The following is a 24,317-nucleotide window of genomic DNA, read 5'->3' as shown; positions in this document are numbered from 1 at the left end:
TATTAACAAACAAGAAGTTTCTTAATGTAAAAATATTAGATATACTCGTCCATAGTTTATGGAAAACTTCTCAACTAGTTTGTCTTTATAAATTAGGCAATAAGTTTACTGCCATTATTTCTGTAAGTACATCGCGATCACAGGTGCGGTTAACCGCAAAGCGATTACAAAACTTAGCTAATCTTGGTAGTTTTATTAGCCCCTATCAATAAAACGCATGAACTTTGATAGAGATATCTTCAGACATTTTAAAAGTATTAATGCGCATGAGTCTCCCAAGAAATTGATATGTCATTCTTAAGTTTTTAGATTATTTAACACTCTAGTTATTTTTAACTTAAATGAAACTTAAAATTAGTAGATCGAGCTATAACTTAAACTTACAACGCATTAAAAAGTAAATTTATGATTTTTGTGATATATAAAGCGGTATTAAAAATGTTTAAAAAGTGGAAAAATATCTCCAGAACGGATAGATAAATAAACTATTTTTTATTATACGTTCTTTAGTATTCCACTATGCTGGCCCCACTGTGCGCAATGCACTGGGCCTCAGGCAATCGGGTCAGCATCATGTAAACAAATCGAGTGCATGAGCACTCGCCTTCTCGAGAGCCGTCAGTGGCCACCACGAGGCCAATGGACAGGGCTTATCACACTTGTGGCGTAGAATAGACTGATTAAAGTGCCGTTGACAGCTAATCGTCTTGCTCAAAGTGCGAGATATTAAACCAAATGTATTTCAATTACAATTCTGCCGCACTTAGCAAAGGCCCGTCCCAGTGTCGAGGGCGTTAGAGCTGGAGCTCAATCAAACGAAGAGAGTGACTAAGAGAACTCAAGTCAGGGGCGTAGTATGGATTAATTGACATTTATTTAAGGCCTATGAAATGTTAAAAGTAAACCCAAGTATAAAGCATTTTATAGAAAAAATTTTTAGATTTAATTTAATTTCCAAAGTTAATTTAGTTTTACATTGAAATACCATCAGTTATAGGGTTATATACCCCATAAAAGACCCCCTTAAATCCACTCCCCTGCCTGCTAAGTCAGCCAAGCGCCGTTATCATCGCCGATTTGAAAACAACGCAGCCAAGCCAACGACGCGAACATTGTGAAAACTGACGTCCCCGGGGGCAGTCCGTTGAGTAACGCGGCTAAAGATTAACCAGATTGCCAGGATTAAATCGTCAGAAATTAAGTGTTAACATTGAGTTACAGTCATGGCCGCGGAAAGGCATGAAAATCGAAGCGAAATGGAGTCACAGCCCAGGCTGCCTGATCTCAATTTTGTGAGTGATAAACTTCAGAAGTTCCAGTCCAAATTGCTGACCGACTTTGAGCAAAGACTCTCCTGCATGGTTGAGGATGTGATCCAGGATCTGCGACAACGGGAACTGAGAGCCCATGAATTCCCCAACTTTGAGAGATCCGATCGGAAGAGCACTTGGCACAATCGCGTGACCAGCGAAGCGCCAACGGACGTCAGTGACTCGCCAAATGGTCATGCAAATGGCACAAATCCAAAGCTGCCGCACCAAGCCGAAAAATCTGGCAAAGAACTGAAACGACAACTGCCTGAAAAAGTCTTCGTTGCCCGAGAATCGTACCTCACCGCTCTGCTGCAGGTGGAGCACATGCGCACCATCTACCACATCTTCTACATTATTCTGGTCATGTTTCTGCTGAACGTGATCTGCTATGATTATTTCGTGGAGGGTCGGATCGATCTAGGTCTGGGCACCTTCCGGGGCGGACTACGCAGACTGCATTGGGTAATGGGCGTTTGGCTGCTGGAGCATGTCTTCGTCCTGGCCCTCTATTACGCCTTTCGCGGATGGGCTCTGGTCAGGCACAAGCTGAAACCTCACAGTAAGTAGGATAACCTAGTAAAATTCTACACTTTGACATTTCTAACAAGAAATTTCTAGACTCTATTAAAGAATACATCATACCTGTCTACACTAATTTAATTTACATAAAACGTTTATAGTAAAAGCCTTTTAGGCAAGGTAATCGTATTTTTATGAACCTAACAAGAAAATTGTGACGTTTCGTTTATAACAAAGGAATGGCGAGTTTATAGTTAGTCATCTGGTTTAATTTTTTTGTGCAACGTTTATTTACGTATTATTTCTTTGTTAAATGTTGGCTTTACGAAAGCCCTGACCTTATAACATTACGTAAATAATTCTGACTTTAATCTTTTATAAAAAGTATTTCCCTTTCTGAGTACAAGTTATCAAAAAAGGAAGTACAGGAAATAGTACTTTAATTCTTAAAAAATTGTAGATTGACTTAGTTGGAATTAGAGTAACATGATGACTTATGCATAGTTTCCAATTTAATTTAAATTTAGCTTCTAATCAGTTAATCCATCTTTCAGGCTCCCTCCAGCACTTCTGGTCACACAGCTGCCTAATTTTGTACATCAGCTCCCAGCTGGTTTTCTGCTTCGTGTCCACTTCCCTGTGCCTTAAGTTCAACCTACCCTTCGTGAGTGCCTGCGTCTTATTGCTGGAGAGCACTCGCCTGCTGATGAAGATGCATGCCTTTGTAAGGTACAATGCAGAGCGGGTTTTGGGTGGTAAGGCTAAGAAAGAAGACGCAGAGGAAGAGAAGGAGGCCACTGGAAAACCCTTTGTGCCACCGTTGAGCTGCTACACTTACTTCCTGTTTGCACCGACATTGATCTACCGGGACAGCTATCCGCGAACTTCTCACATCCGTTGGAAGTTCGCCTTAAACCGCCTCTTGGAGGTTGTGGCCATAGCCTTCCTTTACGCCTTCATCCATGAGCGGCACATTGAAGAACACTTTGGGCAGTTTGGCCTGGAGCCGATGGGACCCTCCCAGCTAATCCTCAAGCTCTTCGGAATGATGCTGCCCAGTGCAGTGATCTTTTTGTGCGGATTTTACTTGATCCTGCACTCGTGGCTGAACTTCACGTCGGAGCTGCTGCGCTTCGGCGATCGAATGTTCTACAAGGACTGGTGGACGTCGCACACCTACGATGGGTACTACAGGAATTGGAATGTAGTGGTGCACGACTGGCTGTACGAGTATGTGTACAAGGATATGTACACTCATGTGTTCCGGGGGTCCAAGGTGGGCGCCTCGCTGTCAGTGTTCATGATCTCCGCTCTGGTGCATGAGCAGGTTCTCGGCTTCGCCCTCCAATTGTTCTTCCCAGTGATGTTCTTCTTTTTCGGTGTTGTCGGCGTTGCCTTGGTCTTCCTAATGCGTAGTGCTCCCAAAGTGATGGGCAACATCTTCCTGTGGTTCTCACTGATTCTGGGAAATGCCAGTTTGATCTCACTATATGCCATGGAGCACTACGCTCAGAAAAACTGCAATCTGAGCAACGAGAACTGGATGGATCGCCTGCTGCCGGCGGCATGGCGCTGCTACAATTAGTCAATTAATTAATCACTACTTTTAAATTGTCTGTACACAGGGCGTACGCTTCGATTTGTATTTTAGGTAAATAAACTTAATGAAATTAACAGAAACGTCATCTACATGTCGTTTCGTGTCTTTGAACTTGCCAGCTGAACTGCTCTTAAAGCTATGGATATTCATTTTACATCAGGTTTTCTGATGCTAACTTATGAAATACTGTGTGAGCATATGTTAGTGTCAATGGAAGAGTGATTCTTTACGGGATCTCTTGGTTAACCGCACAGATTCGCAATAGCCTGGGCGGCATTAGCGGCTGCCACCTGTGGGGCCTCCTCTGGCGGAATACGTTTGCGGCGAAAGAGAATCACATGTGGCTCCGGTGCATGGACCATGTAGTGCACCCAGCCGGGACTCTGCTGCACGCCCAGGTTGCGCCATTCCGTCTCTGTCATCAGATGAGCCTTTGGCACATGTTTAGCCAAGTCCGGTGGCAGAATAACATGCCTACATGTGAGGGAATTCGGGTTAAAAGGTAAACAAACACTTCGCGGGTAGTTAATTTGATGCATCACTTACCGGTATTCAAATTTCTCATCGAAATACTTCTCCGAATACTGAATTTGATCGGCCGGCATCTCAAGAAGGCAGAAAACCTGAGGTAAATTAAATTATTTAACCAAAATAGAGCAATTACGATTTAGATTATTTAATGTTATCGCTTTGAGACAGCTATCGAATATAAAGTATTCGTTTTGGTCAAATGTCAAATTTGACAGCCACTTTGGCGGTTAATTTTAAATAGTTATTTTCAGTAGATAAGAATAAATCACGTTCGTGTAAGGTACTGTAGATAGAGAAAGACTATAGAATAACACTGTATACAACTTAAAGGAAAGGTCATTTTAATTTTTTTTAGTTATTGTGATGCCGAAAGAGGAGATATGTTAAATAAATTAAAGGGAAAATAATACATTTCTAGTGTGACCGCAATCGCACTTCTCCAATTGGAACTCTGATTTTTTCCATTACTGGGCCATGGCCACACTTGTGCTTGTGCGTGTAGAAGCGCGGGGAGAGGTTCCTTGGATGGGCAGAGTTTTTATATAAGCCCCTCTATGTGCCACTCGTCTCTCGCCAGGAAACCAACAACAACCAGCCAGGCCAGCGGGCAACCAGAACGCACACGCGTATAAATAAACGTGAACGCATGTACTTAATATTAGCATAGAGTTGTCGCCTGCGTGTATTGCATATACATAACATAACAACCATATACTCCCATGACAACGGGACCTCATCCAGAACAACAACAACAAAAGCAACGGCGAAACCGTTAGAGGAAGAGCACTGGCAAAGGAGAAGGAAAAGAAGAAGCATCGGAAGAGGTGAGGATGATAAGTAAATACAGTCAAACTTCCATAAATGGAACCAAAAAACTGATATCAAAAGAAATTTAAAAGTGTTACTCCTTAAAACCAACAGCAGAGTTAAAGGTTTTTACAATACATAATGGACATATTCTACTTATAAATATGTCTAGTATATGCTGTAATATGTATATTTGTGTATATATATATATGTTTATATAAATCAAGTAGAATTGCGGATAACACTTATAGTCACCTAAAAATTAGGGAGACCATGAAGTTTTCCCAAAAACATACATCCAATTAAAAGGTTTTATTTAAGGAAGTTCGACTGTAGATTTGTGCATGTGAGCAGACCACAATTAGCAAAACTTTTTCAGTCCAACAGGCATCCACAACATACCACCCAAAAAGGTCCCAATGCTGGCGTAAAGAAGCCGAAACACCTGCTGCTGCCTGTGAAAAAGCGGGAGGAGCTGCTCCAAACTGCCCAGGTGACATCAAACCAGTTTGAGGCGACGCACCTGCCGCCTTGAGGAACTGGGAGCAACGGCGGAGGACACGGATACGGTAACGGTCACGGACTCGATTTTGGAGTAGCGGCCACCATGAACGCCAGCCTCATCTATGAGATACTCATGTATCTGAATTCGTTCTACTTTGGCATGTACGCCGCCTTCGAGGTGGGCGTGGGCGTGCTGAAGGCGATCAATCTCAACTACGGCGAGAATGCGTTGTCTCGGGAGGCCAGTATCCTGCTCTCCCTGTGCATCATAGAGACCTTGCGAATAGTCTTTGGCCGCAAGAGCAGTCTCAGCGATCGTGGTGAGTTCATATTAGATTTAACATATAAAAAGAAGGATGAACCACCCGACAGCAATGATGACATGGCAAAATTATTTGTTTTCCCGGTCATGATACACATCCCCTTCCCCTTGGGGCCAAAAGCCATAAACGTTCGGGCGTACATATATGTATATGTAGTCTATACGGCGTATGCGTAATTATGGTCATCACCCCGGATGAGTGTAAGCGGTTTGTGGCGGCATGGGGAAGCGCCCTTCTGGCACATTAAGCAATATTCAATGGAAATCTATTAAAGCGAATCATCGAGATGAGCCACCAAAAAAGTGATTGAAAAACATTTGGGCTTCTAAATATTATTTAATTTGTTTAATTTGAACTTTAATGGAGTGTCAAATTTTTTCTTAAAAGTTATAAGAAGAAAGTGTAAGCTAAACGAGGTATAATTAATAGCTGGACAAAATGCAGAAATCTATTTAAAGCTGTACATATGTCGAGGAAAAATTCGAGCCATATTAATTATAAACAAAGACAAACGTTCATCATATTATAAGGCTAATAAAATTCTTTTCTATTTTTCTTTTATTACAGGCTGGCAAGCAACCGCATCCGTAATATTAACACTGCCCAGTCTTGCTATTGTTATCTACTTGTGTTGTTTTCAAACCTATGTTCTCAAACTCGAAATTATTCTGAGTGCCTTAATGATCACCCTACAAGGTGCTGAACTAGTCTACGCCAGCATATTCATTTGTACAATGTGTCGCCCCGTGACATACACCTAGCAGTTGATAAACCACGTTGCCGCCGCCACGTCAACGACCAAGATCGAGATCAAGACCAAGCCAGCACTTACACTCCCACCTGGAGGAGACGTTAGAAGAGGAGAAGCATCCACAGCCGAGCGACGACTACGACGAAGACGAGACACTTTCCTCTGGCACTTTCACATCAAGCGATTCGCCAAGGCCACCAAACTGAGCCACTTTAATGCAGACTAAGCCACCGCACACAAAAAACAAAAGAAGACCTCTTAAGGATCCACTTGATAGAACAACAAGATATTACAGGAAAACTTTAAAACCGAAACATACCCATTGGGTGGCAGTTGGACAGGATTTTTACCGCAAGGTATGTGAACCCTTTATCGACTTATATAATCCGCACACAGATCATTCGCGACCACGGAAATCACATCGCAACGAGGCAACGCGACACGACGCGTCCGTTTCTATCAGAAGCAAAGCTGCATTTAATTTGCATTTCTTGGTTGCATTCTTTTGTCCGGCCTTTGTGGCGTTGCCTCCCTGCTGGCGCAGTTGCGCCTCGGGCTCGGTCGCTTTTTCGTATTTTTATACGGCTCTGATGGTCTAAAATTATATGCGAACTGCAATGCTCGTGCAACACCGATGCTGTCCCCTAGGTGCAATGTACACTTCTAATTTGAATGTAATATACACGGGCCACTGCGGACACGTTAGGCTGGCTATAATGGCCAGATGAGAGGGCTGTTTATTGTCAGCGGACTCTCCTGGTTCGGTCTTGCCAGGCCATCATGCCCTGCAAAATGTACATGACCTAAAGTTATCCACTAACGAACTCACTCAGTTGTTGTAGGGAACCAGGTTTTTTTTTACCCAAGGGAGATTTTCGCCAGGGGAGTTTTCCAGGTATATTTCCTAATAATTTTTGTTATGACTAGTGAAATTATTCTCTGGGCAGGCCATACGTCGGTCAATGCTGACCAAAAAGACCGCACAGAGAAAACAAATAAAAGGCGACAACGACCAGCAGCACATTATTCAAATAAACAGCACATTTCGCAGAAACAAACTGTGAGACCGCCGATGCCGTTGCCGTTGCATTGGCCAAGCGAGCAGCACGGCAGGTCCGCGTTATTATTATGGTCAGTCTATAAATACAGTGCCCAACGTGAGCAACGCCGCCGTGTTAGCGATCCGGGGGATCGATTCGGGCCAATTTTCCCGTAGACATCAGGGGAATAGCAGGAGGATCACGAGCCGGAGGAGGAGGTGGTAAGCCGGCATAAAGATGCCGCCCAAGCGACCGCCGCCGCTCGTGCCGAAGAAGCCAAACCCCAGCATGAACTACGAGGTGTTGATCTACCTCAATTCGTTCTACTTCGGCATGTTCGCCTGCTGCGAGATGGCCATGGGCCTCCTGAAGGCCATCAATCTCAGCTATACGGGACACACTCTGGCACTGGACACGGGAGTGATGATTAGTTTCATTGTCTTCGAAACCATTCGCCTGATAATGGGTCGTGCGAGTACGCTGGCCGATCGAGGTAGAAAGCTCCCACCCGCCTTCGATTCTAATTTTAGGATTTACAAAAGCAATATCTTTAATAGAGGGTGTTATCATTTGTCGCATATGCTGTTAATAAGGAATTCTTTATATATATATTCTATAACTAAGAGAAACATTCTTTATCTTGTAAATGAATCATAACTGAAACAATCTCTTGAGCTCTTAGCCTGTTTCTTTGAATAGTCAGCAATTCTTATAGTAGATTTCTTATCATTATCGTGTAGTTTATGATGAAATTTTCTATCTTTTAACTCCAGGTTGGTCAGCCATACTGTCGGTCTTTATGACCGCCCCCTGTTTCGTGGGCGTCTCCTATCTGCTCCTGCTGCAGACCTACCGACTGCGCCTGGAGTACTGCCTGTGCACGCTGCAGATTGCCCTTTACTTCACCGAGGTGTGGTATGCCATCGTCTTCGTTTTCTCGCTGTGTCGTCCAGTAACTTATGATTAGCCACATAGACAGCAACATCAGCCAACCAGCAACAAATATATACATGCGAAAGTTTAGCAATATACAAAGATCGGAAGTGAATAAGATGAAGTCTAATGAAAATTGTAATGAAAATGATAATGAATTGTAGTAGGCAGCTGAATTGCTCATGGCCGAGGAGGAAACTAAACAGAAACAGAAAAAAAAAAAAAAAAAACATATGTAGCATATTAAATACTTATGTATAGAAAGGTTTATGATAACATACACACACTCTTATATACATATATTTAACGGTTTTATATACAAAAATTGTTAACATTTAAGCATCAATTGGAACCAATATAAGACAACAAAGCAAACAAAACTTAAACTTGAATAATTTTCACATTTTTAAGATGACAATTTTTTTGTAAAAAAATATCGAAAAAAAAACACCCAAAACAAATTTAATGTGTGTGAAAATAATTTATAATAGTTCACAAATAGCTCGAATCTTAAAAAGAATTGTAAAAAACAAAACAAGTAGAATATCTCAGAAAATCTAGTCAAAACCAGAATCATGTGAATGGTGCTTAAGATCGCCAAAAGAAAAGGTCAGCAAAATAATTCATTACCACTAAGCGAAGCAGTTAGTAGTTCATACCAATATTCAAAAAAGAGGAGGAGAACATACACAAGATGAAGCCCAGCAAAAGTCTAGACCATGTGTGTACTTTAATGAAAAATACTTTATATAAAACTAGCAAATAGCATAAATAACATGTTCAAGACGGTACTAAAAACAAAACCAAAAACACAGAAGAAGAAACGTTTTACAAGAAAGTGAACAACAAATTAGCTAAATCATATTCAACATTTTTAGAGTGTTAAATACTAGGCAAAAACCCTCCATTATAGTGCCGCAAAATTCTTCTCACTAAGTCTGCCTATTGGCAACAGAAACCCCCGATAAATCACGCTCAATTATCCCCGCCTGAAAGGTACCAAGGTTCGGAGATTGGAGCAGCAAATGCAGCTCCTCTATAATGCTAGTCACTAATGTTTTTGTGGTTTCATAGAAAAATAGCGCACAAACCGGAACGCAAAACTCTCAGACAGTCCACAAATCTCATGCTTTTAAAAACGACAATTTTAATTAATAAATATACCGCTGAAAGCTGGAACAAAACTAAAACCAAAACCAAAAACCACATCCTATGTTGAATAATTTACCTGTATAATATTTATGTAATTTCGTTAAACGCAAAATGTTAACATACTTTTAAAGCGCGTGTAAAACGGATAGTTAATAAACAAAGAAAACAAAAAACAAAAACCTAAAAGATTTTATACCAATTAAAGATCAAAACCAAAGAACCAACATCTGTTGTTAGTAGGCTACGGGTTCAGTATGATCTTTTGGTGTTAGGATATGTGTAATTTATTTCGTGTCAACAAAATTTCAGATATATTTTAGTAACACACAGATAGGTCATCCAAATTGGTTCATTTTTAAAATTCAAAAGCAGAACTGCTGCAGGCCAGTGGTGATTTCGAAGAGCAGTTCATCGGAAAATTCTAGTAATCTCCATGGACAGAAACCACAAGTCGGGTGAGTCTATAAAAAAAATGCCGCATACGGATTTAGATTATTCTCATTATATTTATTCTTTTCCAGACGAGGCCTTTAATCAGTCCATGACCGGCAGCAATCGCCACGTTATGTGGAAGCTCAATGACGAGGAAGAAACTTTTGACTCCTTGGTCAACTATCGTCGCGTTCCAGTTCGCAATCTTTGTACATCTGCCCAGCCAAGCCAAAGTCACTTAACCGATATACCCACCAAGAGTCGAACATCCTCTGAGAACTGGTTGTTACAAGTGCGCGACGTCGAAAAAAAGGACGAGCGAGAGCGAGGCAAGAAGTCAGTTACCGTGCGGGAGCCGGTTTGGAGTGCTAATCGCGCATCGGCCACTTCTCTGCCAGAGGTGAAGGAGACCAACTCCAAGGAACGGGCTATTATCTACTGGCGACGTCTCTTCGACGGACTTCATAAGCGACAGCAGGGCAAAAAAGATACGGAAGCCGAAATTGGAAAAGAAGAACCGACGGATATCGCGCTGACAGCCAAACCTAGCCTAGCGTTGCGCTACAAACCATCTCACGAGTCGCTTAAGTATAAGCAGAGCAGGGACCCGGCACCTGAACGATTCCCGAGCATTTTCCAGGGATCATCATCGTGTAAGATGATAACTGACCTCAAGATGGAATCCTGTAGCCTGCCGCCGCAGCAGACGTGTGTGGTGCGCGAGGTGGAACCTCGGTTTGCCTATCGAAGGCGCATGTCGATAACGAACGACACAGATTCATGCTGCTCCGGCGAGCTAGAGGTCCCCAAGAACAGTCCCGTCCAGGACCAGAATTCTGGAAACCGACTGCGTAGCGAGGTGATCAGCGTCCATGTATCGACGCCAACCAGCGGGTTCATGGAGGCTAGGCGGCGGGGCACATCTCCAATTAGACGTCGGACTGCGGTGACCAAGATGGCCGCTGGAACGAAGGCCGCATCATCCCCAGCAGCAGTGGCCAACAAGTCCTCCAGTGCCAGCAGCGGCAGTGCGGGTACCACTCAACTTCCCACCTTCCGACAGCGACAACATGAGCTTCATCGCTATCGTGTTCTGATAGAGCGGCGGCGTCTCGATCTCCTGGAGCTGAAGATAGCCCGCGAACGTGAAGAGGCGTTGCACAGCGAAATACTGTTCCATAAGGACTTACAGATTAAGGAACACGCGATCAAGGCGTACGAGGACAACGACTGCTCAAATGCTTAAGACTTCCTCCGTTCTTTTACTCTCCACTTTTGGCTCTAAATAAAGGTTTTAAAATTTTCGAAATAGCCCTGGCCGCAGTAGTTCCAAATTCTTTGCAAAATAAACCAAAATGATATCCAACTAAGAGAATGTGCAAATGTTTTTTATTTTAATAGGTATTAATTGAAAAGGATTGTAAAAATGTATAAATCGAAATTCCCAAGTGTAATTTTGAATTATAAAGTTTTGTAATTCACAATACAATGGCGCAATATTTGAAATTAAAGGGCTGCCTTTTCGTTTTACAGCACTAGTGCGGGTACGTTTCGTGGTGAATGAACATTAATCCAACCAACTTCTTTTATCTTATTTGTTTTGAAATAAAATCGTGAAATGTTAATTAATGTGTGTCGAGTTTGCGGCAGGAGCAGGCTATGCCCCAAGGCCGTGAATCTCTTTAAGCCTGGCAGAAAGGAGCTCCTTCGCCGTATTCATTTAATAACCGGAATTCGGGTAAATAAAAAATTCATGAAATTGATCGCGCAATTAACAGATGAGCATGAACATGATGATCATGCTCATCTGTTAATTGCTCTTTTCTGTGGTACAGCTTCAGCAGATTCCCAACGCACCGGATATGGTGTGCTTCTGCTGCCAGACGGACATTACTTCAGCAATGCTTTTCCGGACGCAGTTCATCTTGGAACAGAAGAAATGGGTGCCAGTGAAAAATATAGATGAAGTTGTGGAAAATAAGGTACAGAAAGGGAAGGAAAAGGTGGAGAAGGAGGAGGAGAAAAAGAAGAAGGAGGATCCAGTGCCTAAAAAAAGAAAATGCCAGCGACGAAAGTCGCAATCCTGGAAGCCGTTAGAAACCGTGGACATTGTCGTTAAAAGTGATATTAAAACTTCAACAGGTGTTGATGATGAATTTGACCAACCGGTGGAGATCTTTGATAAGCCAGAAGCGTCAGATAGCGATGTTAACCTTGAGAACATCGAAATAAAAGATTCGGAACTCTTCGAGGTCGAGAAGGATTTGGATTCAAATTGCGAATTGCCCAAAGTTCAAATTTACAAGTGCGACACTTGTGGTCTTATTAAATACAATAAATCAACATTGGAAAGACACATGTATGAGCATACTGGGATAAGACCCCATCCATGCAAGTAAGTTAGCCACCAAATAAATATTATATCATGACATAATAGTGCGTTACGTAACAAACATCCGCGTTCAAGTCAAGTCCCACGATCGCATCTTCAACTACCGGTTTTACTCACGAAAATGAAATTGAAATTTTAATCGTGTATTTTGATTGATGACTTCCAGAGAGTGCAAAAAGACCTTCTTAACGGCTAATGAATTAAGGGCTCATTATCTCAGTCATCATACCATGGAGCCTCCCTTTGATTGTCGGTATTGTGAACGTCGTTACTTCTCCGCGGTCGGTAGGAAGAAACACGAGAGGATCCATACCAATGAGCGGCCATTTGTATGCGACCAGTGCGGGAAGGCCTTTACGAGGAGCTGCACCTTAAACGCCCACAAGGAGACCCATACAGCAAACAAAAAGTTCAGGTAGTTTTAAAAATTGATATATTTAAAAAAATATTCCAATAATATTTAACCTTATCCAGCTGCGATGTATGCGATCGATCATTTAGCTTGAAGAAACACTTGGTGACCCATTTCAGATCTAATGCGCATAAGAGAAAAACTGAGATGGCTTTGTCGTTATCAGAATCTATGTCCTTGGTCAATATCGAGACCAATGAAACTTGGTCCCAGTCCCAAGGAACTCAAGTAGTTAGTCCCATCAACGATAATTTGGTGCAGACACAATTTGTTTTGTTGTGTGAAGACTTTTAATTCAGTTAAAGTTGTCAAATGGTTAGTCTTTGACTATCAGTTAGGCAATCTAAAAACATATCGGTAAGTGGGAACCAACTAAAACTGAATGACTCCAGAAAAGACAAAAAGACCGTACCAAGTATTGGTTTATGTTTACAAACCCAGCAACAAGAAGCCAATATTAAGCCTTTTACCCTGTAGTTAAGAGTATGTTTGTTTAGTTGTTGAAATCTTTAAATATCTCAAAAAAGTGCCTAAAGTGTCTATACCTACTTTATAATGTACCAACTTTTTGGGTTGAAGGCGTATTTTCACTAAACTATAAAATCTCAATTATAATCTCAATAATCACCGATTTTAAATTAGCTCAATATCGGATTTTTAATATTTTTAAGATTTTACAACATTTTAAAACGCACGTTTGAACGTTTTTTTTTTCTTACGGCAATTTTTGTCTTCCAAAAATCTGAAGTTTATGTATTATTTCTTGCCTTATATTTGTAAAATAACAAAAAAAAACTGAAGAGTTATTTAGGAGTTGGTAGATCTTTAAGAACTATTTAAACGGCAGCTTAAAAACTTGAAAATGCTATACAAAATGAAAATAACACAAAAAACATATTTTACACTAATATTATCTATTAAATATTTGAAATATTAATGTTTGTCAGTTCGCCTGTTTTTCTTAAATTTTTATATGCATCTACTTTAAATATTTTATAAAGCTTATCTTTTTGATTTCATAAGTAAGCATTACTTCTATTATATTAACCAAAACATTATTGTTAGTACTTAAAGGGGTTTTGTTGCCCTTATTTTTTATTTTACTTAAAACTTATATTTCATGCTTTTATTATTAAGTTTTACTAATTGCAGACAGCTTCTGGTTGACCAGACTGTTAAAGCTGTTAATAGTTTGTTACAATTTTTGAATAAAGCTTTGAATCTTTAAAAAAAATCCCTCCATTCTGGTACCTTGAATATATTAAACGCGTTTGCCTGTGATTGCTCGATGCCTAACAGATTAACATGAAGTTGCATTTAAAATCAGTTCAGTTTAGGTTTCAAGATGCTGAACAACGTATGTAGAGTTTGCGGAAGGCAGAAACTCTGCGAGAAGAGTATCAATCTCTTCGATTTGGTCAACCGAAAATTTCTGAAGCATCTACACATGATCACTGGACTGAGGGTGAGTTAAAAACCGCTTAAGAGGCAGAAAAAAATAATACATTTTTGGAATGTTTACACAAGCTGGGGGAATTGGATAATGTTTCTGGTTTTATGTGTCGCTGTTGCCAGTTGGAACTCAGATCGGCTTTGGCCTTTCGTAAGCTGTGCATCAAGACGCAAAAAAAATGGTTGACCATAGAGGAGGACTCCTCGTCGGAGGAAGAGAGTGCCGAGGAGGAATCGGAGAACGAATCAAAAAAACATGTTGAAGTCGGCACTTTTCGGGAAACCAACAACGCCGAAGCGCTTGAAGAAACATTTCAAATACTAATTGAAGAGCAGCCCTTGGATAATAGTTTGATTCATGATCGGGAGGCAGAAGAAGAACCGGATTTTGTATTAGCTTGTAACCAAAATGATTTTTCGTCTCCCCGAAAGATTCCCAGAATTACGACCAAAACCAAACTCGATAACCAGATATACATATGCGAGCTGTGTGGGACTCATGCCACCTCGAAATCCACTTTCTTGCGACATATGAGAAAACACACGGGCGAACGTCCATTTGGCTGCAAGTAAGCCTCTCTCGGGGATTACAAATGTAAATTTATATGCTAATTTTGTATCTTGCTTAGGGAATGTGATGCCAGATTTCTCTCTGCCGGTGAACTACGCGCCCACCTTCGTGTCCATACCGGAGAGCAACCGTTTGCGTGCCGCTTCTGCGACAGGAGATATGTCAGCTACATGGGTCGGGTGAATCACGAAAAGACTCACACCAACGAGCGACCCTACGTCTGCGTTGAGTGTGGCAAGACCTTCATCACAGCCCATACTCTGAAGAACCACATGCTTATCCACACGGGTGAGAGACCTTTCTGGTGTGACCTTTGTGATCGCTCTTTTCAAAGAAAAACTCATCTCATCGTGCACAATCGTTCGATGACACACATCAAAATGTCAAAGGTGAAGAAAACAAAGCCAGGTGAACTTGAGGAAATCTAAATATAAGATTGTTTCTTAATAAGGATGGTAAAGGATCTTTAAAATAATACTTATAAGTTTAATAAGCATACTTACTTGATTTTAAAAAAATTTATTAAAAAAAAACGTTTATTATTTGATTTTGAACCAATAGCAGCCGTTATTATTATTTTATAAAACACCAGTGTTGCACAACGTCACGGGTAGTAAACATATTGCGGGTGTTTCGTAGTAAATGACAAATTCGCTGTTTACAATTGGGAGTTTACCAATTTATTTTCGGATAATCTGGTAAAATGCTTCAAAATGTATGCCGCGTGTGTGCCAGCAGCACGGATAACTCAAAATCGCTTAAACTATTTAATAATGGAGCTAGTAAAGTCCTGCAGCAAATCAACTTACTCACCGGCGTCGTAGTAAGCCCACGAAAAATGCTAATTACTCTTAGACAATTTTAAATTGATTACTTTTATGGTAGCTCCAATTTGAAGTCGATTTACCCGACTGGATGTGCGAGACCTGTCAATCGGATCTAAAGAGTGCCATATCTTTTCGCGATCGCTGCCTGAGCAGTCAAAAGATCTTTGAGGAGTCACTGACCAGATGCGAAGTAGCCACATCCCGCTCCTCAGTTCGTCGAAGTGCCCGCTCTCAAAGACAACGCCATGAAGATCCCGTTCCAAAGAGCCCGTCCCCCTTAGAGGTTATGATCAAGCTGGAGAGCCTGAGTAATGGGGACGAAGAAGACGATGGAATCGATCACCTGGATTCGTGCAATGAGGCCGCCATGGAGATGGCCATTAAAACGATGTCATCCTTTTCAGAGGATGATGAGCCCACCTCAGAAATTCGCGTGAAAAGAACCCGACGTCGGGGACTCAAGAAATCCGAAAAAAGTGAAAAGCGCTCGAAGGTAGCGCTCCCCGTGTTTTTTTGCGATCAATGCGGTAACAACATTACGGGAAAGTCTTCCTTCGATCGTCATCTGCGTAAGCACAGTGGGATCAGGCCCTTCCAGTGCGAGTAAGTAGTTATGCATATGTAAGATCTGCTGATGATTTACTTTTGTGCAAAATAACCCTTTCAGATTGTGCCCCGCCCGGTTTCTTTCCTCCGGAGAACTTAAGGGACACCAGGTCATGCACACCGGGGATCGAAATTTTCAATGCCGCTACTGTGACCGAACCTACGTCAACTATAGTGGACGCCTGCGCCATGAGAGGACCCACACAAATGATCGGCCTTTTGTTTGTGCCCAGTGCGGTAAGACCTTTACCAACTCTTACATCCTGAAGAACCATATGCTTATCCACACTGGTGAACGTCTGTTTAGGTAAGTAGTGTAATTTTTAGCTTAAGTAATGATCTTACAAATAATTCCTTACAGATGTGAGCTATGTCATCGATCGTTTGCGCGACCCACCCATTTAAAGACTCACTATCGGTCCAATACCCACAAGCACAATGTGGAGAAAGCGAAAGTAGAGTCGGGTGAGGTACAGCTGTCACAATCCCAGCCAAAGGAGGAGACTAAATTTGTAGCGGAAAAGGAGACAGAAGCGGAGGTTGTTCCCTTTACGATAGAAGTGCCTTTGCCAGCGGAAGAGGAGCAGGATGAATCTTTGGATTTGGCTACTCTGGGAACATCCACTCTAATTTATAGTACAAATTAGATAATTTCCGAGTCAATCTCAACCCTAAAGCCAAATATAGTGTACAGTTTTGTTTATTCGGTATTAAGGTCTATCTGCAATATGCTCCTAAATGTTTTTAAATTTTTAAATGAATAGTTCAGAATCCTTATATTTGGATGAGCCTTCCTTCACCATGTTGCGTTTGTGGGCATTCGAACGGAAATGAGTAGTAAGGTGTGTATCGCGACTAAAGGACTTATCACACAGGTCGCACCTGGAAAAAGGTTTCATATTAACTCTATTTCAATGTTCTTTGAAGTTCCCGTTTACTTGAAAGCCTTCTCGCCGGTATGCACAAGCATGTGGTTCTTTAGAATGTATGCAGTTGTGAAGGCACTTTTGCACTCAGTGCAGGCAAAGGGACGCTCATTCGTGTGCGTCCGCTCATGCTTCAACCGAGTACTGGAGTCTGAGAAGCTGCGGGGACAGTATCGGCACTTGAAGGGCTTTTCCCCGGTGTGTCTGCGAACGTGGCGTTTAAGTTCCGCCGGTGTGCAGAAGCGATCCTCACAGAATCTATGAAAGAGATTATTTATAACCCACCCAAAATGGAGGAACCACTTACTCGCAATGAAACTCCTTGACGCCACGATGTCGCTTACAATGCAATATGAATGCTATATGTCCTTTTATATGATTTCCGCACTCCTCACAAAAGAAGGTACCATTTGTTTGGCACAATTTCCGACGTTTTCTTCCAGTTTTTTGTTTCGCAGGGTTGGTTTTGAGATTTGATTTTTCATTTACATCTTCGTCGCTTTCGTAAATTAGGTAATTAACATCATCATAAACAACATCGTCGTTGTTATTGGTTTCCTCACAGATCTCAGAGTCACTTAGGATGTCTTCAAATTCTAAGCAGGCCGTTTCACTGGATTCTCCCTCTATTCGTTCGATTTCAATACTAATTTGTGACTCTTCCAAGTGTTCCTCTAGCTCAGAGTTTTTTCTGGCAGATTCCTGGGGGAATGAAATATCTTCTGCATATAACGATTCGAACAATTCCTTTTGAACCTCCAAACAACGTTCCCGGAATGAATTGGCTAGTTTTACACGAGTTTGGCAGGGCATACATAACAAATTTGGCCAGGTGATACAATTTTGCAACTTTAAAAAGAAAACTAAAGTAAATAACTATTTAGAAACATAAATATTATCTTACCGAAGCCCCAATTATTAACTCGATGTGCTTCAGTGTGGTTTGATTGCTGTTTTCGAATAAATTCAATGATTTTTCGATAGTTGTGTGTTTTCCACAAGTACGACACACATTAGGTTGCATTATGTGGCAGTTAAATTTAATATAAATTAAAATATTTAAATAGTTATTTCCATCTAAATTTTTGTAAACAACGCTTTGCTTGCTTCAATCAGCTGTTTTATTTTGCCATTCGCATGTAAGCGGACATACATAGAATGAAACAAATACCTAGCATTTATGATTTGAAGCTTGGATTTATTATATTCAAGATTAATTGTATTACAATTCGTAAGATTTTATATCAGAAATGCTCCTTGGCTGTGCGCCATTGTCGTTCTTGCATCGCTTATAATTGCTATATGTTATTCGGCCGTATTTAGATGTGCAGGCTATCTTCCTCCTCTTCCTTAAGTTCCCGCTTTTGCTCTTGCTCAAGGACCTGCTTCATTTCGGCCTTTTCTAGGTGCCGCTTGTGAACTCCAGACCTGAAGTGAGTGCTCAGGTGGGTGGGCAGCATGAATGACTTGTCGCACAGCTCGCACCTGTAATTAAAAGAGATTAGCAATAGGTTGATGGAAGGGGTATAATGGCTCATAGACTGACTATACTAGTGGTAAATATAAAAAGTTCCATTATACGTATATATAGTATATAAATATCATAAATCAAATGAAGAATGTTGACAAGGTGTGTACGTAGGTAAATATATACATATACGTATGATTAATAGGACTGTATAGTTTTAACAGCGGCTGGAACTTGATAAGTCCTTATGTAACAAAAAAAAACTGTTAGGATACCCTTAAGCTTTCGATAGTTTTCACTTAAGATAAAGTGCAGTTGCAATACTCTTATCTCACCTGTAAGCCCGCTCGCCGGAATGTATCAGCATGTGGTTCTTTAGGATGTAGCCAGTGGTGAAGGCCTTGCCGCAGGTGCCGCAGACATAGGGACGCTCATTGGTGTGGGTGCGCTCGTGCTTCACCCGGGTGGTGTAGTCAGTGAAGCACCGTCCACAGTACTGACAGGCAAATGGACGCTCTCCGGTGTGCTTGCGCATGTGGCGTTTAAGCTCGGAAGTGGTGCAGAAACGTGACTGACAGAGTCTGTGGATAAAACCATTTAATCTGATTGTACCCAAAGAGGTAAAGACATTTACTTACTCGCATCCGAACTGCTTGTCGCCGCGATGACGACGGCAGTGGAGTTCAAAGGCCATGCGACCCTTGATGTGATTTCCGCACTGATCGCAGATGTACACTCCTCCAGTGCCACGACGACGGGGATCATCGGAGCGGACCTTGGGTTTTGGCGGCAGACTGCATTTCTTGACCACAATATTTTCGTGCTCGTACTCGTCATCCAACACGTTATCCAAGACGGCTACCTCATCATCGGAATCGTAGACATACTGGTCATTAACATCACCCACAATCAGCTCTGAATCTTCATCAAGTTCCATCTGCTGCTGCTCCTCGTCCTCTGCCAGGATGGATTCATACTCCTCCTCAATCAACGAGGCCCCGTCGTCCTCGACGACTTGCCCCTCAGCCACTTCAAAATAGGCATTCTCGTACTCCAGCTTGGATTCGTCGATTTCTTCCTTGGGCTCTTCTAAAACGATTTCCTGATAGGTGGCATAGACCTCTTCATCGTCTGTCTGTGGAAACTTTTTTACCGTCTGGGAAATATCCTCTCCCATGACGGCAGCCCTATAGAATGCCGAGATGCCTTGGCGCTGCTCCTCGGTCAAGCCCAGGAGCAGCTCTCGCTGTGCTGCGATGCAGCGCTCCCTTAGCTTAATAGCAGAGGCCAATTCCATGCTACAACACTCGCATATCTGATCCGGCAGGCAGCCATAGTTCTCCAGCTAAAAGAAACATTAATATAAATGTCTCTATGTATCCCATAATTGGAAATGGAAAATTTACCCGAAGGCCTGTGAGCAACTCAATGTTGTCGATCATCTTTGTGTTGGTCCGCTCGAATATCTTCGGCGATCGCTTGTTGCTCGCGTACTTTCCGCACACGCGGCATGTGCTTTTTAAGTGTTTTAGCGCGGATTTGGACATTATTTTATTCGCAATCCAAAATTATATAGTTTTTTAAGATATTTGTGAACACAAAAAATAAAACGCGTCGTTTGTCAACTGCATTTGACATTCACACTGTTAATCACTGTTATAAGTTGCCATTCGCCCCGAAATCTGAAATTTCAGGGGCGCAGTTTTATGGGTCGGTAAATGTTATATTGGAAAAGTCTGGAACTAAGAAAATCTTTTACTCGTGATTATATTCTAAAAGTGTTATTTATTTTGATATGATTGATTCAAATTAATTCAACTACTAATCTAAATATTATTAGGTCTATCTTTTCTAACAATTCATATTCCTTACCGTTCAGCTATGCTATGTTGGTAAATTGACCCCCCGAATAAGTACAGTTTCTTAGCTGTGTGTACCCCATTACAAATTTTTTTTGGCTACGCCTATGCCTGTTGGCGAACAGCTGTCAGGAATGCCGACAACAACAACCACGACGCTATGGCGAACTTGGAATGGTATTTTATTTATTCTCTCCCGAAAATAAACAAATAAGAATTGATAAACATTGCATCTGACTGCAGGGTGTGCGTGCCGCGATGCTACGAGGTCCGAAAGAACCGCCTGGCTGGGCAGGTCACGGTGGATCATCCGTTGAAGCAGCAAACAGTGACGGTGAGTGAATGATACAACGCCCCATTAGCAACTTTACTAAATTGAACCTCCAATTTTCACAAGGTGGTGGACAGCAATCCCTTGAGCAGAGCTCTGGAAGGTACTGATCCGCTATCACAATTTGCTCGCCAAGATGAGGAACTCAACGATCCTCTCAACCAAATGGTCAGCGAATTCGTAAGTAAAGAGAAACAACTGAAACAAGCGTGACTTAGCATTTCACATCCGTATCTGCAGGATCTCAAGTCAAAGAGACGCGAGCGGGAGAGATCGGAGCCGGAGGACAACACGCTGCAGTGGAGCAGTCGGAGACTGGGCATCCTTAACCGCTTTACCACCAACGAGAAGCTTTCGCTTTCTACCAGCTTCCTAGTGGCATCCGGAAGTCTGGACGGCAACGAAAGCAGTAAGTTCTTTAGTTAGGTTTTTTTCGAATTAAAATGTTCACTCCGCATCTCAGTCAAAGCACAAACTGTGGTGGCCGACAAGACAAAGTACCGACTGGAGCAGTTGGATCACTTTGACGATGGCAGCATGCGCCACATGATGGATCTCACGCAGCAGGAATACATTCAGCGATTTGAACAGCTCAAGCAGGAACTAACCCAGTCCTGGCACAACGATCAGCGGGTTAAGGCTCTGAAAATAGCTATTCAGTGTGCAAAGATGCTGGCAGACACCACTGTTCTGCAGTTTTATCCGAGTCAGTATGTGCTCATCACGGATATACTGGATGTTTTCGGTAAACTGGTATATGATCGATTAAAAGCCAAGGCCTTTGGAGATCCCACAGCTTCGGCTGCCACTTTGGAGAGGGAAAGAGAAGCAGCACGTGATACCTGCCAAAATTGGTTTTATAAGATTGCCTCTATTCGGGAGTTGCTGCCGCGTCTTTACTTGGAGCTGTCAATCTTCAAGTGTTACGAGTTCCTGACATCATCGCGCGAGGAGTACGAGCGAATATTGCAACGTTTGACTCATCAATTAAGGGGCATAGCCGATCCTTTGGTATCCAGCTACGCGCGTTGCTACTTGGTTCGGATGGGCGTGACGCTTACCAACAGTAAGACTTACATCAGGGAGAACTTCAGCGATCTGTTCACAATATATCCTCAGGTGGGTGAGATTGTCTTTTTCAATAATTCTCATTATACATTTGTAATATTTATATTTTGGTAGATCTTCCGGTTTGTGGCCCGTTTCAACCTGCATCCTGAAATCGTCACTGCTAGCTCCTATCTGCAGCTTTATGTCCCAGCCTTTGACTATATGCTTCTCTGCCTTGTTCACAAATGCGAACTCCACACGCAGGATATGCTCAATGAATGCAAGCAGCTTAAGAATAAGTGGGTATACTTTATAAAGAATCTTTTTAATATAACTCATATTATATACATTTACAGCGGTGCTATTCTGATGTCTATACTGAATTCCTTTAAATCAGAGTTCATAGCCACAAACGCTTTGGAATTTATAGAGCTTATTAATACATCGGAAACGCCTGGAATCTCCAAATCGCAATTGCTGCGCTCCCTAGGAAGCTGTGTTAGTAGCTGTGCTCCTCTGCAGGAACAGCGGGTCTCCTTCCTGAAAGCTGCCTTTGAGACGATCAACAAGCTTACCGATCCTAATGAGTATATAAACTGTGTAGAGACTTGGGCCGTTTTTGTATCTCAATATTTCACGGTTAGTTAATTGGATTTTACACACTAAACAGTTATTCTAAAACTAATTTCTTTCCATCAGGTACATGAAGTTAACCGATTACTGGGCGAACTGAATGCGCGGATGTGTCTTGGCAAAGCTTATGAAAAACACTATTCTCAGTTGCAAAACATTCTAACCAGGATAATGCAAAACTATCGGAGTATAGAGCTGCTGCTGATACAGCCCAATTTTCTGCCCTACTTGGACCTCTTTCAAAAGGAATCGGTTCGTGTTGAAGTTTGTAAAAACATTCTCAGTTTTTATAAACAGAATAGTGATGAATATACTTGCGACGCTGTGGTCACGAATGCATTGATGTATCTCGGAAAGATTTTGAATGATTCTGTGAAGTGAGTAACTTATATATACATATGAAAAAATGAATAATCTGTATAGTAACTATTCTCCAGCGCTCTCTCTGTGGAGGATGAACGCCGTCAGATTTCTCAGCTCATCAATGTCTTTATTCACAAAGTTCACTTTGGACGCGACTTGGAGCAGCAACTTAGTTTTTATGTAGAGGCACGAGGCACGTTCAGTAATCTGGATGCAGTCTATGTGACCTTGGTTCATGCAGCCTGCAAATTAGCCACCCGAAATCGTTCAAAATCAACAGGATTCGTTAAGGCCTGTATTGCCTACTGCTTCATTACCATTCCCAGCATTGGAGCTGTCCAGCAGCAAATGAATTTGTATTTGCTGTGCGGTCAACTGGCTCTGCAGCATCTCTGCCTGGGGCAAGGTTAGTATGAAATCAAAATGTATTTCTTCATCATTTCATACTCTATCACAGCTGATGCTTGCTTTGAGGCCGCATTGCAATTGGTTGATGAGCTGCCCGCAGCCACTGTGGACTTCGATGGAAAGCCTCGTAGCCTAGAGAGATTCCTGGTATCGTACATGTGCAATATGTTGGCCACATTGATTGTAGTTCCGGATAGTCCGGAGCAGGGTGTCCTGTATTTCCTTCGACTTCTGCTAGACGTGGTTGGGAGGCATGAATTCAAAACGGACAGTACGGCGCCAAGTATCATCTACTTGCATTCCCTCGACATGCTCTATACGCAGAGCCTAGAAAAGTTTCCCTATCACATAAAAGGAGGTAGGATTTGCAATTAGCATACCTTTTCCTTTATAAATGAATCTTGATTTTTTAGTGGTGTCCAATGACGATTTGTATGGCCACGATCCCAAATTTTTGCAGGAGGTAAACAATTTGTGTGTTCAGGTTGTTGATGCCATCCTGCTGCAGCTCAAATCATTGGGAGTAGCCCACCAACAGCGATCGCAAGCAGAGCTAGCCTTGGAACTTTTTCTAAGGATTGTGCGATACGCTGACTTGGAGAGGGAAACTATCTCCCAATTGGCAGTGAATCTATGGCTTCTTGCCAACAAGGCACAAGCACAACTGGATGTAAAGACATTGGTATGTTCCACTTTTCATTTCCATTGTCATTTTGTTATAAGTTTGAATTCCTTGCAGCCCCAAACACTGCGCAGTGTAGAGGTTCTTTACAAGCAAATAAAAGATGCCTCACCCGTACAGGCTCAGGCTATTGCCAAATTACTCCTACGAATGCGAAACAGCTGAGAAATGAGCTTGTAAGAACTCTATCCATATTCGCTGAGATTATATATTCTTGTGTGCATGAATCTTTTACGGATTTATTGCCCGGCTTATCCTGCGTTTGTGCTTTTTCAACCTTGACAAGGAACTGAACAATTTTTGTATTACAATTCTGTGCAATTATGAGTATGTTATAGCGTTTGAAGACTTGATTAAATATTGACCTGTAATTTCGAGATGGTTTTACACAGATAATAAAATGCATATTGAGTAGATGGTTTCATTCAAATA

The 24,317-nt window shown here is 41.9% G+C and overlaps 11 protein-coding genes across 15 annotated transcripts; 8 read left to right on the top strand and 3 right to left on the bottom strand.

The window, feature by feature from the left end:
* Positions 1–919: 919 nt before the first annotated feature.
* On the top strand, positions 920–3,517 carry LOC108109502 (sterol O-acyltransferase 1). The gene is made up of 2 exons (XM_017218043.2): positions 920–1,872; positions 2,387–3,517. The coding sequence occupies exons 1-2, from the start codon at positions 1,224–1,226 to the stop codon at positions 3,415–3,417; spliced, it is 1,680 nt and encodes a 559-aa protein (XP_017073532.1). The 5' UTR covers positions 920–1,223; the 3' UTR covers positions 3,418–3,517.
* LOC108109506 (cyclin-dependent kinases regulatory subunit) lies at positions 3,437–7,196 on the bottom strand. 4 transcript variants are annotated; one of them, XM_017218052.2, is made up of 3 exons: positions 7,178–7,196; positions 3,979–4,055; positions 3,437–3,906 (listed from the first exon to the last, which is right to left on the bottom strand). In XM_017218052.2, the coding sequence occupies exons 2-3, from the start codon at positions 4,035–4,037 to the stop codon at positions 3,675–3,677; spliced, it is 291 nt and encodes a 96-aa protein (XP_017073541.1). In that variant the 5' UTR covers positions 4,038–4,055; positions 7,178–7,196; the 3' UTR covers positions 3,437–3,674. The 4 variants fall into 4 exon arrangements, with proteins under 4 accessions (XP_017073541.1, XP_017073539.1, XP_017073538.1 ...); XM_017218050.2 differs by lacking the exon at positions 7,178–7,196 and adding an exon at positions 6,668–7,021; XM_017218049.2 differs by lacking the exon at positions 7,178–7,196 and adding an exon at positions 6,430–6,702.
* On the top strand, positions 4,429–6,430 carry LOC108109505. Of its 2 annotated transcripts, none has more exons than XM_017218047.2 (3): positions 4,429–4,787; positions 5,158–5,594; positions 6,165–6,430. In XM_017218047.2, the coding sequence occupies exons 2-3, from the start codon at positions 5,378–5,380 to the stop codon at positions 6,356–6,358; spliced, it is 411 nt and encodes a 136-aa protein (XP_017073536.1). In that variant the 5' UTR covers positions 4,429–4,787; positions 5,158–5,377; the 3' UTR covers positions 6,359–6,430. The 2 variants fall into 2 exon arrangements, with proteins under 2 accessions (XP_017073536.1, XP_017073535.1); XM_017218046.2 differs by having other exon boundaries at positions 5,150–5,594.
* A 302-nt stretch (positions 7,197–7,498) lies between the features above and the next one.
* LOC108109504 lies at positions 7,499–9,652 on the top strand. Its single transcript, XM_017218045.2, has 2 exons — positions 7,499–7,881; positions 8,162–9,652. The coding sequence occupies exons 1-2, from the start codon at positions 7,626–7,628 to the stop codon at positions 8,353–8,355; spliced, it is 450 nt and encodes a 149-aa protein (XP_017073534.1). The 5' UTR covers positions 7,499–7,625; the 3' UTR covers positions 8,356–9,652.
* Positions 9,653–9,761: 109 nt separating this feature from the next.
* LOC108109503 lies at positions 9,762–11,214 on the top strand. Its single transcript, XM_017218044.2, has 2 exons — positions 9,762–9,928; positions 9,995–11,214. Exons 1-2 carry the CDS (start codon positions 9,907–9,909, stop codon positions 11,149–11,151), a joined length of 1,179 nt encoding a protein of 392 aa, XP_017073533.1. The 5' UTR covers positions 9,762–9,906; the 3' UTR covers positions 11,152–11,214.
* Positions 11,215–11,462: 248 nt separating this feature from the next.
* Positions 11,463–13,943, top strand: LOC108109573 (transcription factor Ouib). Its single transcript, XM_017218150.2, has 4 exons — positions 11,463–11,643; positions 11,741–12,300; positions 12,464–12,712; positions 12,772–13,943. Exons 1-4 carry the CDS (start codon positions 11,524–11,526, stop codon positions 13,001–13,003), a joined length of 1,161 nt encoding a protein of 386 aa, XP_017073639.2. The 5' UTR covers positions 11,463–11,523; the 3' UTR covers positions 13,004–13,943.
* Positions 13,944–14,049: 106 nt separating this feature from the next.
* On the top strand, positions 14,050–15,222 carry LOC108109574 (transcription factor Ouib). Its single transcript, XM_017218151.2, has 3 exons — positions 14,050–14,174; positions 14,237–14,730; positions 14,791–15,222. The coding sequence occupies exons 1-3, from the start codon at positions 14,055–14,057 to the stop codon at positions 15,158–15,160; spliced, it is 984 nt and encodes a 327-aa protein (XP_017073640.1). The 5' UTR covers positions 14,050–14,054; the 3' UTR covers positions 15,161–15,222.
* A 101-nt stretch (positions 15,223–15,323) lies between these two features.
* LOC108109499 (transcription factor Ouib) lies at positions 15,324–16,942 on the top strand. The gene is made up of 4 exons (XM_017218038.2): positions 15,324–15,555; positions 15,618–16,162; positions 16,227–16,472; positions 16,527–16,942. Exons 1-4 carry the CDS (start codon positions 15,436–15,438, stop codon positions 16,810–16,812), a joined length of 1,197 nt encoding a protein of 398 aa, XP_017073527.2. The 5' UTR covers positions 15,324–15,435; the 3' UTR covers positions 16,813–16,942.
* Positions 16,850–18,221, bottom strand: LOC108109500 (transcription factor Ouib). The gene is made up of 4 exons (XM_017218039.2): positions 17,996–18,221; positions 17,399–17,940; positions 17,104–17,349; positions 16,850–17,047 (listed from the first exon to the last, which is right to left on the bottom strand). The coding sequence occupies exons 1-4, from the start codon at positions 18,113–18,115 to the stop codon at positions 16,918–16,920; spliced, it is 1,038 nt and encodes a 345-aa protein (XP_017073528.2). The 5' UTR covers positions 18,116–18,221; the 3' UTR covers positions 16,850–16,917.
* Positions 18,222–18,268: 47 nt separating this feature from the next.
* On the bottom strand, positions 18,269–20,214 carry LOC108109498 (transcription factor Ouib). The gene is made up of 4 exons (XM_017218037.1): positions 19,966–20,214; positions 19,198–19,904; positions 18,895–19,140; positions 18,269–18,576 (listed from the first exon to the last, which is right to left on the bottom strand). Exons 1-4 carry the CDS (start codon positions 20,104–20,106, stop codon positions 18,411–18,413), a joined length of 1,260 nt encoding a protein of 419 aa, XP_017073526.1. The 5' UTR covers positions 20,107–20,214; the 3' UTR covers positions 18,269–18,410.
* Positions 20,215–20,489: 275 nt separating this feature from the next.
* LOC108109496 (VPS35 endosomal protein sorting factor-like) lies at positions 20,490–24,256 on the top strand. The gene is made up of 12 exons (XM_017218033.2): positions 20,490–20,595; positions 20,662–20,752; positions 20,816–20,929; positions 20,990–21,158; positions 21,213–21,868; positions 21,932–22,098; positions 22,156–22,438; positions 22,499–22,809; positions 22,870–23,201; positions 23,253–23,561; positions 23,617–23,885; positions 23,943–24,256. The coding sequence occupies exons 1-12, from the start codon at positions 20,579–20,581 to the stop codon at positions 24,048–24,050; spliced, it is 2,826 nt and encodes a 941-aa protein (XP_017073522.1). The 5' UTR covers positions 20,490–20,578; the 3' UTR covers positions 24,051–24,256.
* The last annotated feature ends 61 nt before the right edge of the window (positions 24,257–24,317 follow it).

Source organism: Drosophila eugracilis, unplaced genomic scaffold, assembly GCF_018153835.1.
Source record: "Drosophila eugracilis isolate 14026-0451.02 unplaced genomic scaffold, ASM1815383v1 contig_47, whole genome shotgun sequence".
Classification (NCBI taxonomy): domain Eukaryota; kingdom Metazoa; phylum Arthropoda; class Insecta; order Diptera; family Drosophilidae; genus Drosophila; species Drosophila eugracilis.
Note: the sequence above shows the minus strand (reverse complement) of the source record. Positions and strands in the feature narration are given on the sequence as shown.

What these genes read in the sequence shown, in the direction of transcription:
- LOC108109505 (XM_017218047.2), top strand. Translation starts at nt 5,378, where the DNA reads ATGAACGCCAGCCTCATCTATGAGATACTCATGTATCTGAATTCGTTC. An exon ending in GAGCAGTCTCAGCGATCGTG is followed by an intron (nt 5,595 to 6,164) that starts GTGAGTTCATAT and finishes CTTTTATTACAG; the next exon opens with GCTGGCAAGCAACCGCATCC.
- LOC108109496 (XM_017218033.2), top strand. An exon ending in TCTGGACGGCAACGAAAGCA is followed by an intron (nt 21,159 to 21,212) that starts GTAAGTTCTTTA and finishes TCCGCATCTCAG; the next exon opens with TCAAAGCACAAACTGTGGTG. An exon ending in GCATCTCTGCCTGGGGCAAG is followed by an intron (nt 23,202 to 23,252) that starts GTTAGTATGAAA and finishes ACTCTATCACAG; the next exon opens with CTGATGCTTGCTTTGAGGCC.
- LOC108109498 (XM_017218037.1), bottom strand. Translation starts at nt 20,106, where the DNA reads ATGTCCAAATCCGCGCTAAAACACTTAAAAAGCACATGCCGCGTGTGC. An exon ending in AGTTGCTCACAGGCCTTCGG is followed by an intron (nt 19,905 to 19,965) that starts GTAAATTTTCCA and finishes TGTTTCTTTTAG; the next exon opens with CTGGAGAACTATGGCTGCCT. An exon ending in TCCGGCGAGCGGGCTTACAG is followed by an intron (nt 18,577 to 18,894) that starts GTGAGATAAGAG and finishes TTTTAATTACAG; the next exon opens with GTGCGAGCTGTGCGACAAGT.
- LOC108109504 (XM_017218045.2), top strand. Translation starts at nt 7,626, where the DNA reads ATGCCGCCCAAGCGACCGCCGCCGCTCGTGCCGAAGAAGCCAAACCCC. An exon ending in GAGTACGCTGGCCGATCGAG is followed by an intron (nt 7,882 to 8,161) that starts GTAGAAAGCTCC and finishes TTTTAACTCCAG; the next exon opens with GTTGGTCAGCCATACTGTCG.
- LOC108109500 (XM_017218039.2), bottom strand. Translation starts at nt 18,115, where the DNA reads ATGCAACCTAATGTGTGTCGTACTTGTGGAAAACACACAACTATCGAA. An exon ending in AGTTAATAATTGGGGCTTCG is followed by an intron (nt 17,941 to 17,995) that starts GTAAGATAATAT and finishes TTCTTTTTAAAG; the next exon opens with TTGCAAAATTGTATCACCTG. An exon ending in ACCGGCGAGAAGGCTTTCAA is followed by an intron (nt 17,048 to 17,103) that starts GTAAACGGGAAC and finishes ACCTTTTTCCAG; the next exon opens with GTGCGACCTGTGTGATAAGT.
- LOC108109502 (XM_017218043.2), top strand. Translation starts at nt 1,224, where the DNA reads ATGGCCGCGGAAAGGCATGAAAATCGAAGCGAAATGGAGTCACAGCCC. An exon ending in GCACAAGCTGAAACCTCACA is followed by an intron (nt 1,873 to 2,386) that starts GTAAGTAGGATA and finishes TCCATCTTTCAG; the next exon opens with GCTCCCTCCAGCACTTCTGG.
- LOC108109573 (XM_017218150.2), top strand. Translation starts at nt 11,524, where the DNA reads ATGTTAATTAATGTGTGTCGAGTTTGCGGCAGGAGCAGGCTATGCCCC. An exon ending in ATTTAATAACCGGAATTCGG is followed by an intron (nt 11,644 to 11,740) that starts GTAAATAAAAAA and finishes TCTGTGGTACAG; the next exon opens with CTTCAGCAGATTCCCAACGC. An exon ending in ATAAGACCCCATCCATGCAA is followed by an intron (nt 12,301 to 12,463) that starts GTAAGTTAGCCA and finishes GATGACTTCCAG; the next exon opens with AGAGTGCAAAAAGACCTTCT.
- LOC108109503 (XM_017218044.2), top strand. Translation starts at nt 9,907, where the DNA reads ATGGACAGAAACCACAAGTCGG. An exon ending in GGACAGAAACCACAAGTCGG is followed by an intron (nt 9,929 to 9,994) that starts GTGAGTCTATAA and finishes ATTCTTTTCCAG; the next exon opens with ACGAGGCCTTTAATCAGTCC.
- LOC108109574 (XM_017218151.2), top strand. Translation starts at nt 14,055, where the DNA reads ATGCTGAACAACGTATGTAGAGTTTGCGGAAGGCAGAAACTCTGCGAG. An exon ending in ACATGATCACTGGACTGAGG is followed by an intron (nt 14,175 to 14,236) that starts GTGAGTTAAAAA and finishes TGTTTACACAAG; the next exon opens with CTGGGGGAATTGGATAATGT. An exon ending in GAACGTCCATTTGGCTGCAA is followed by an intron (nt 14,731 to 14,790) that starts GTAAGCCTCTCT and finishes TATCTTGCTTAG; the next exon opens with GGAATGTGATGCCAGATTTC.
- LOC108109499 (XM_017218038.2), top strand. Translation starts at nt 15,436, where the DNA reads ATGCTTCAAAATGTATGCCGCGTGTGTGCCAGCAGCACGGATAACTCA. An exon ending in ATCAGGCCCTTCCAGTGCGA is followed by an intron (nt 16,163 to 16,226) that starts GTAAGTAGTTAT and finishes TAACCCTTTCAG; the next exon opens with ATTGTGCCCCGCCCGGTTTC. An exon ending in ACTGGTGAACGTCTGTTTAG is followed by an intron (nt 16,473 to 16,526) that starts GTAAGTAGTGTA and finishes AATTCCTTACAG; the next exon opens with ATGTGAGCTATGTCATCGAT.
- LOC108109506 (XM_017218052.2), bottom strand. Translation starts at nt 4,037, where the DNA reads ATGCCGGCCGATCAAATTCAGTATTCGGAGAAGTATTTCGATGAGAAA. An exon ending in GATGAGAAATTTGAATACCG is followed by an intron (nt 3,907 to 3,978) that starts GTAAGTGATGCA and finishes CCTCACATGTAG; the next exon opens with GCATGTTATTCTGCCACCGG.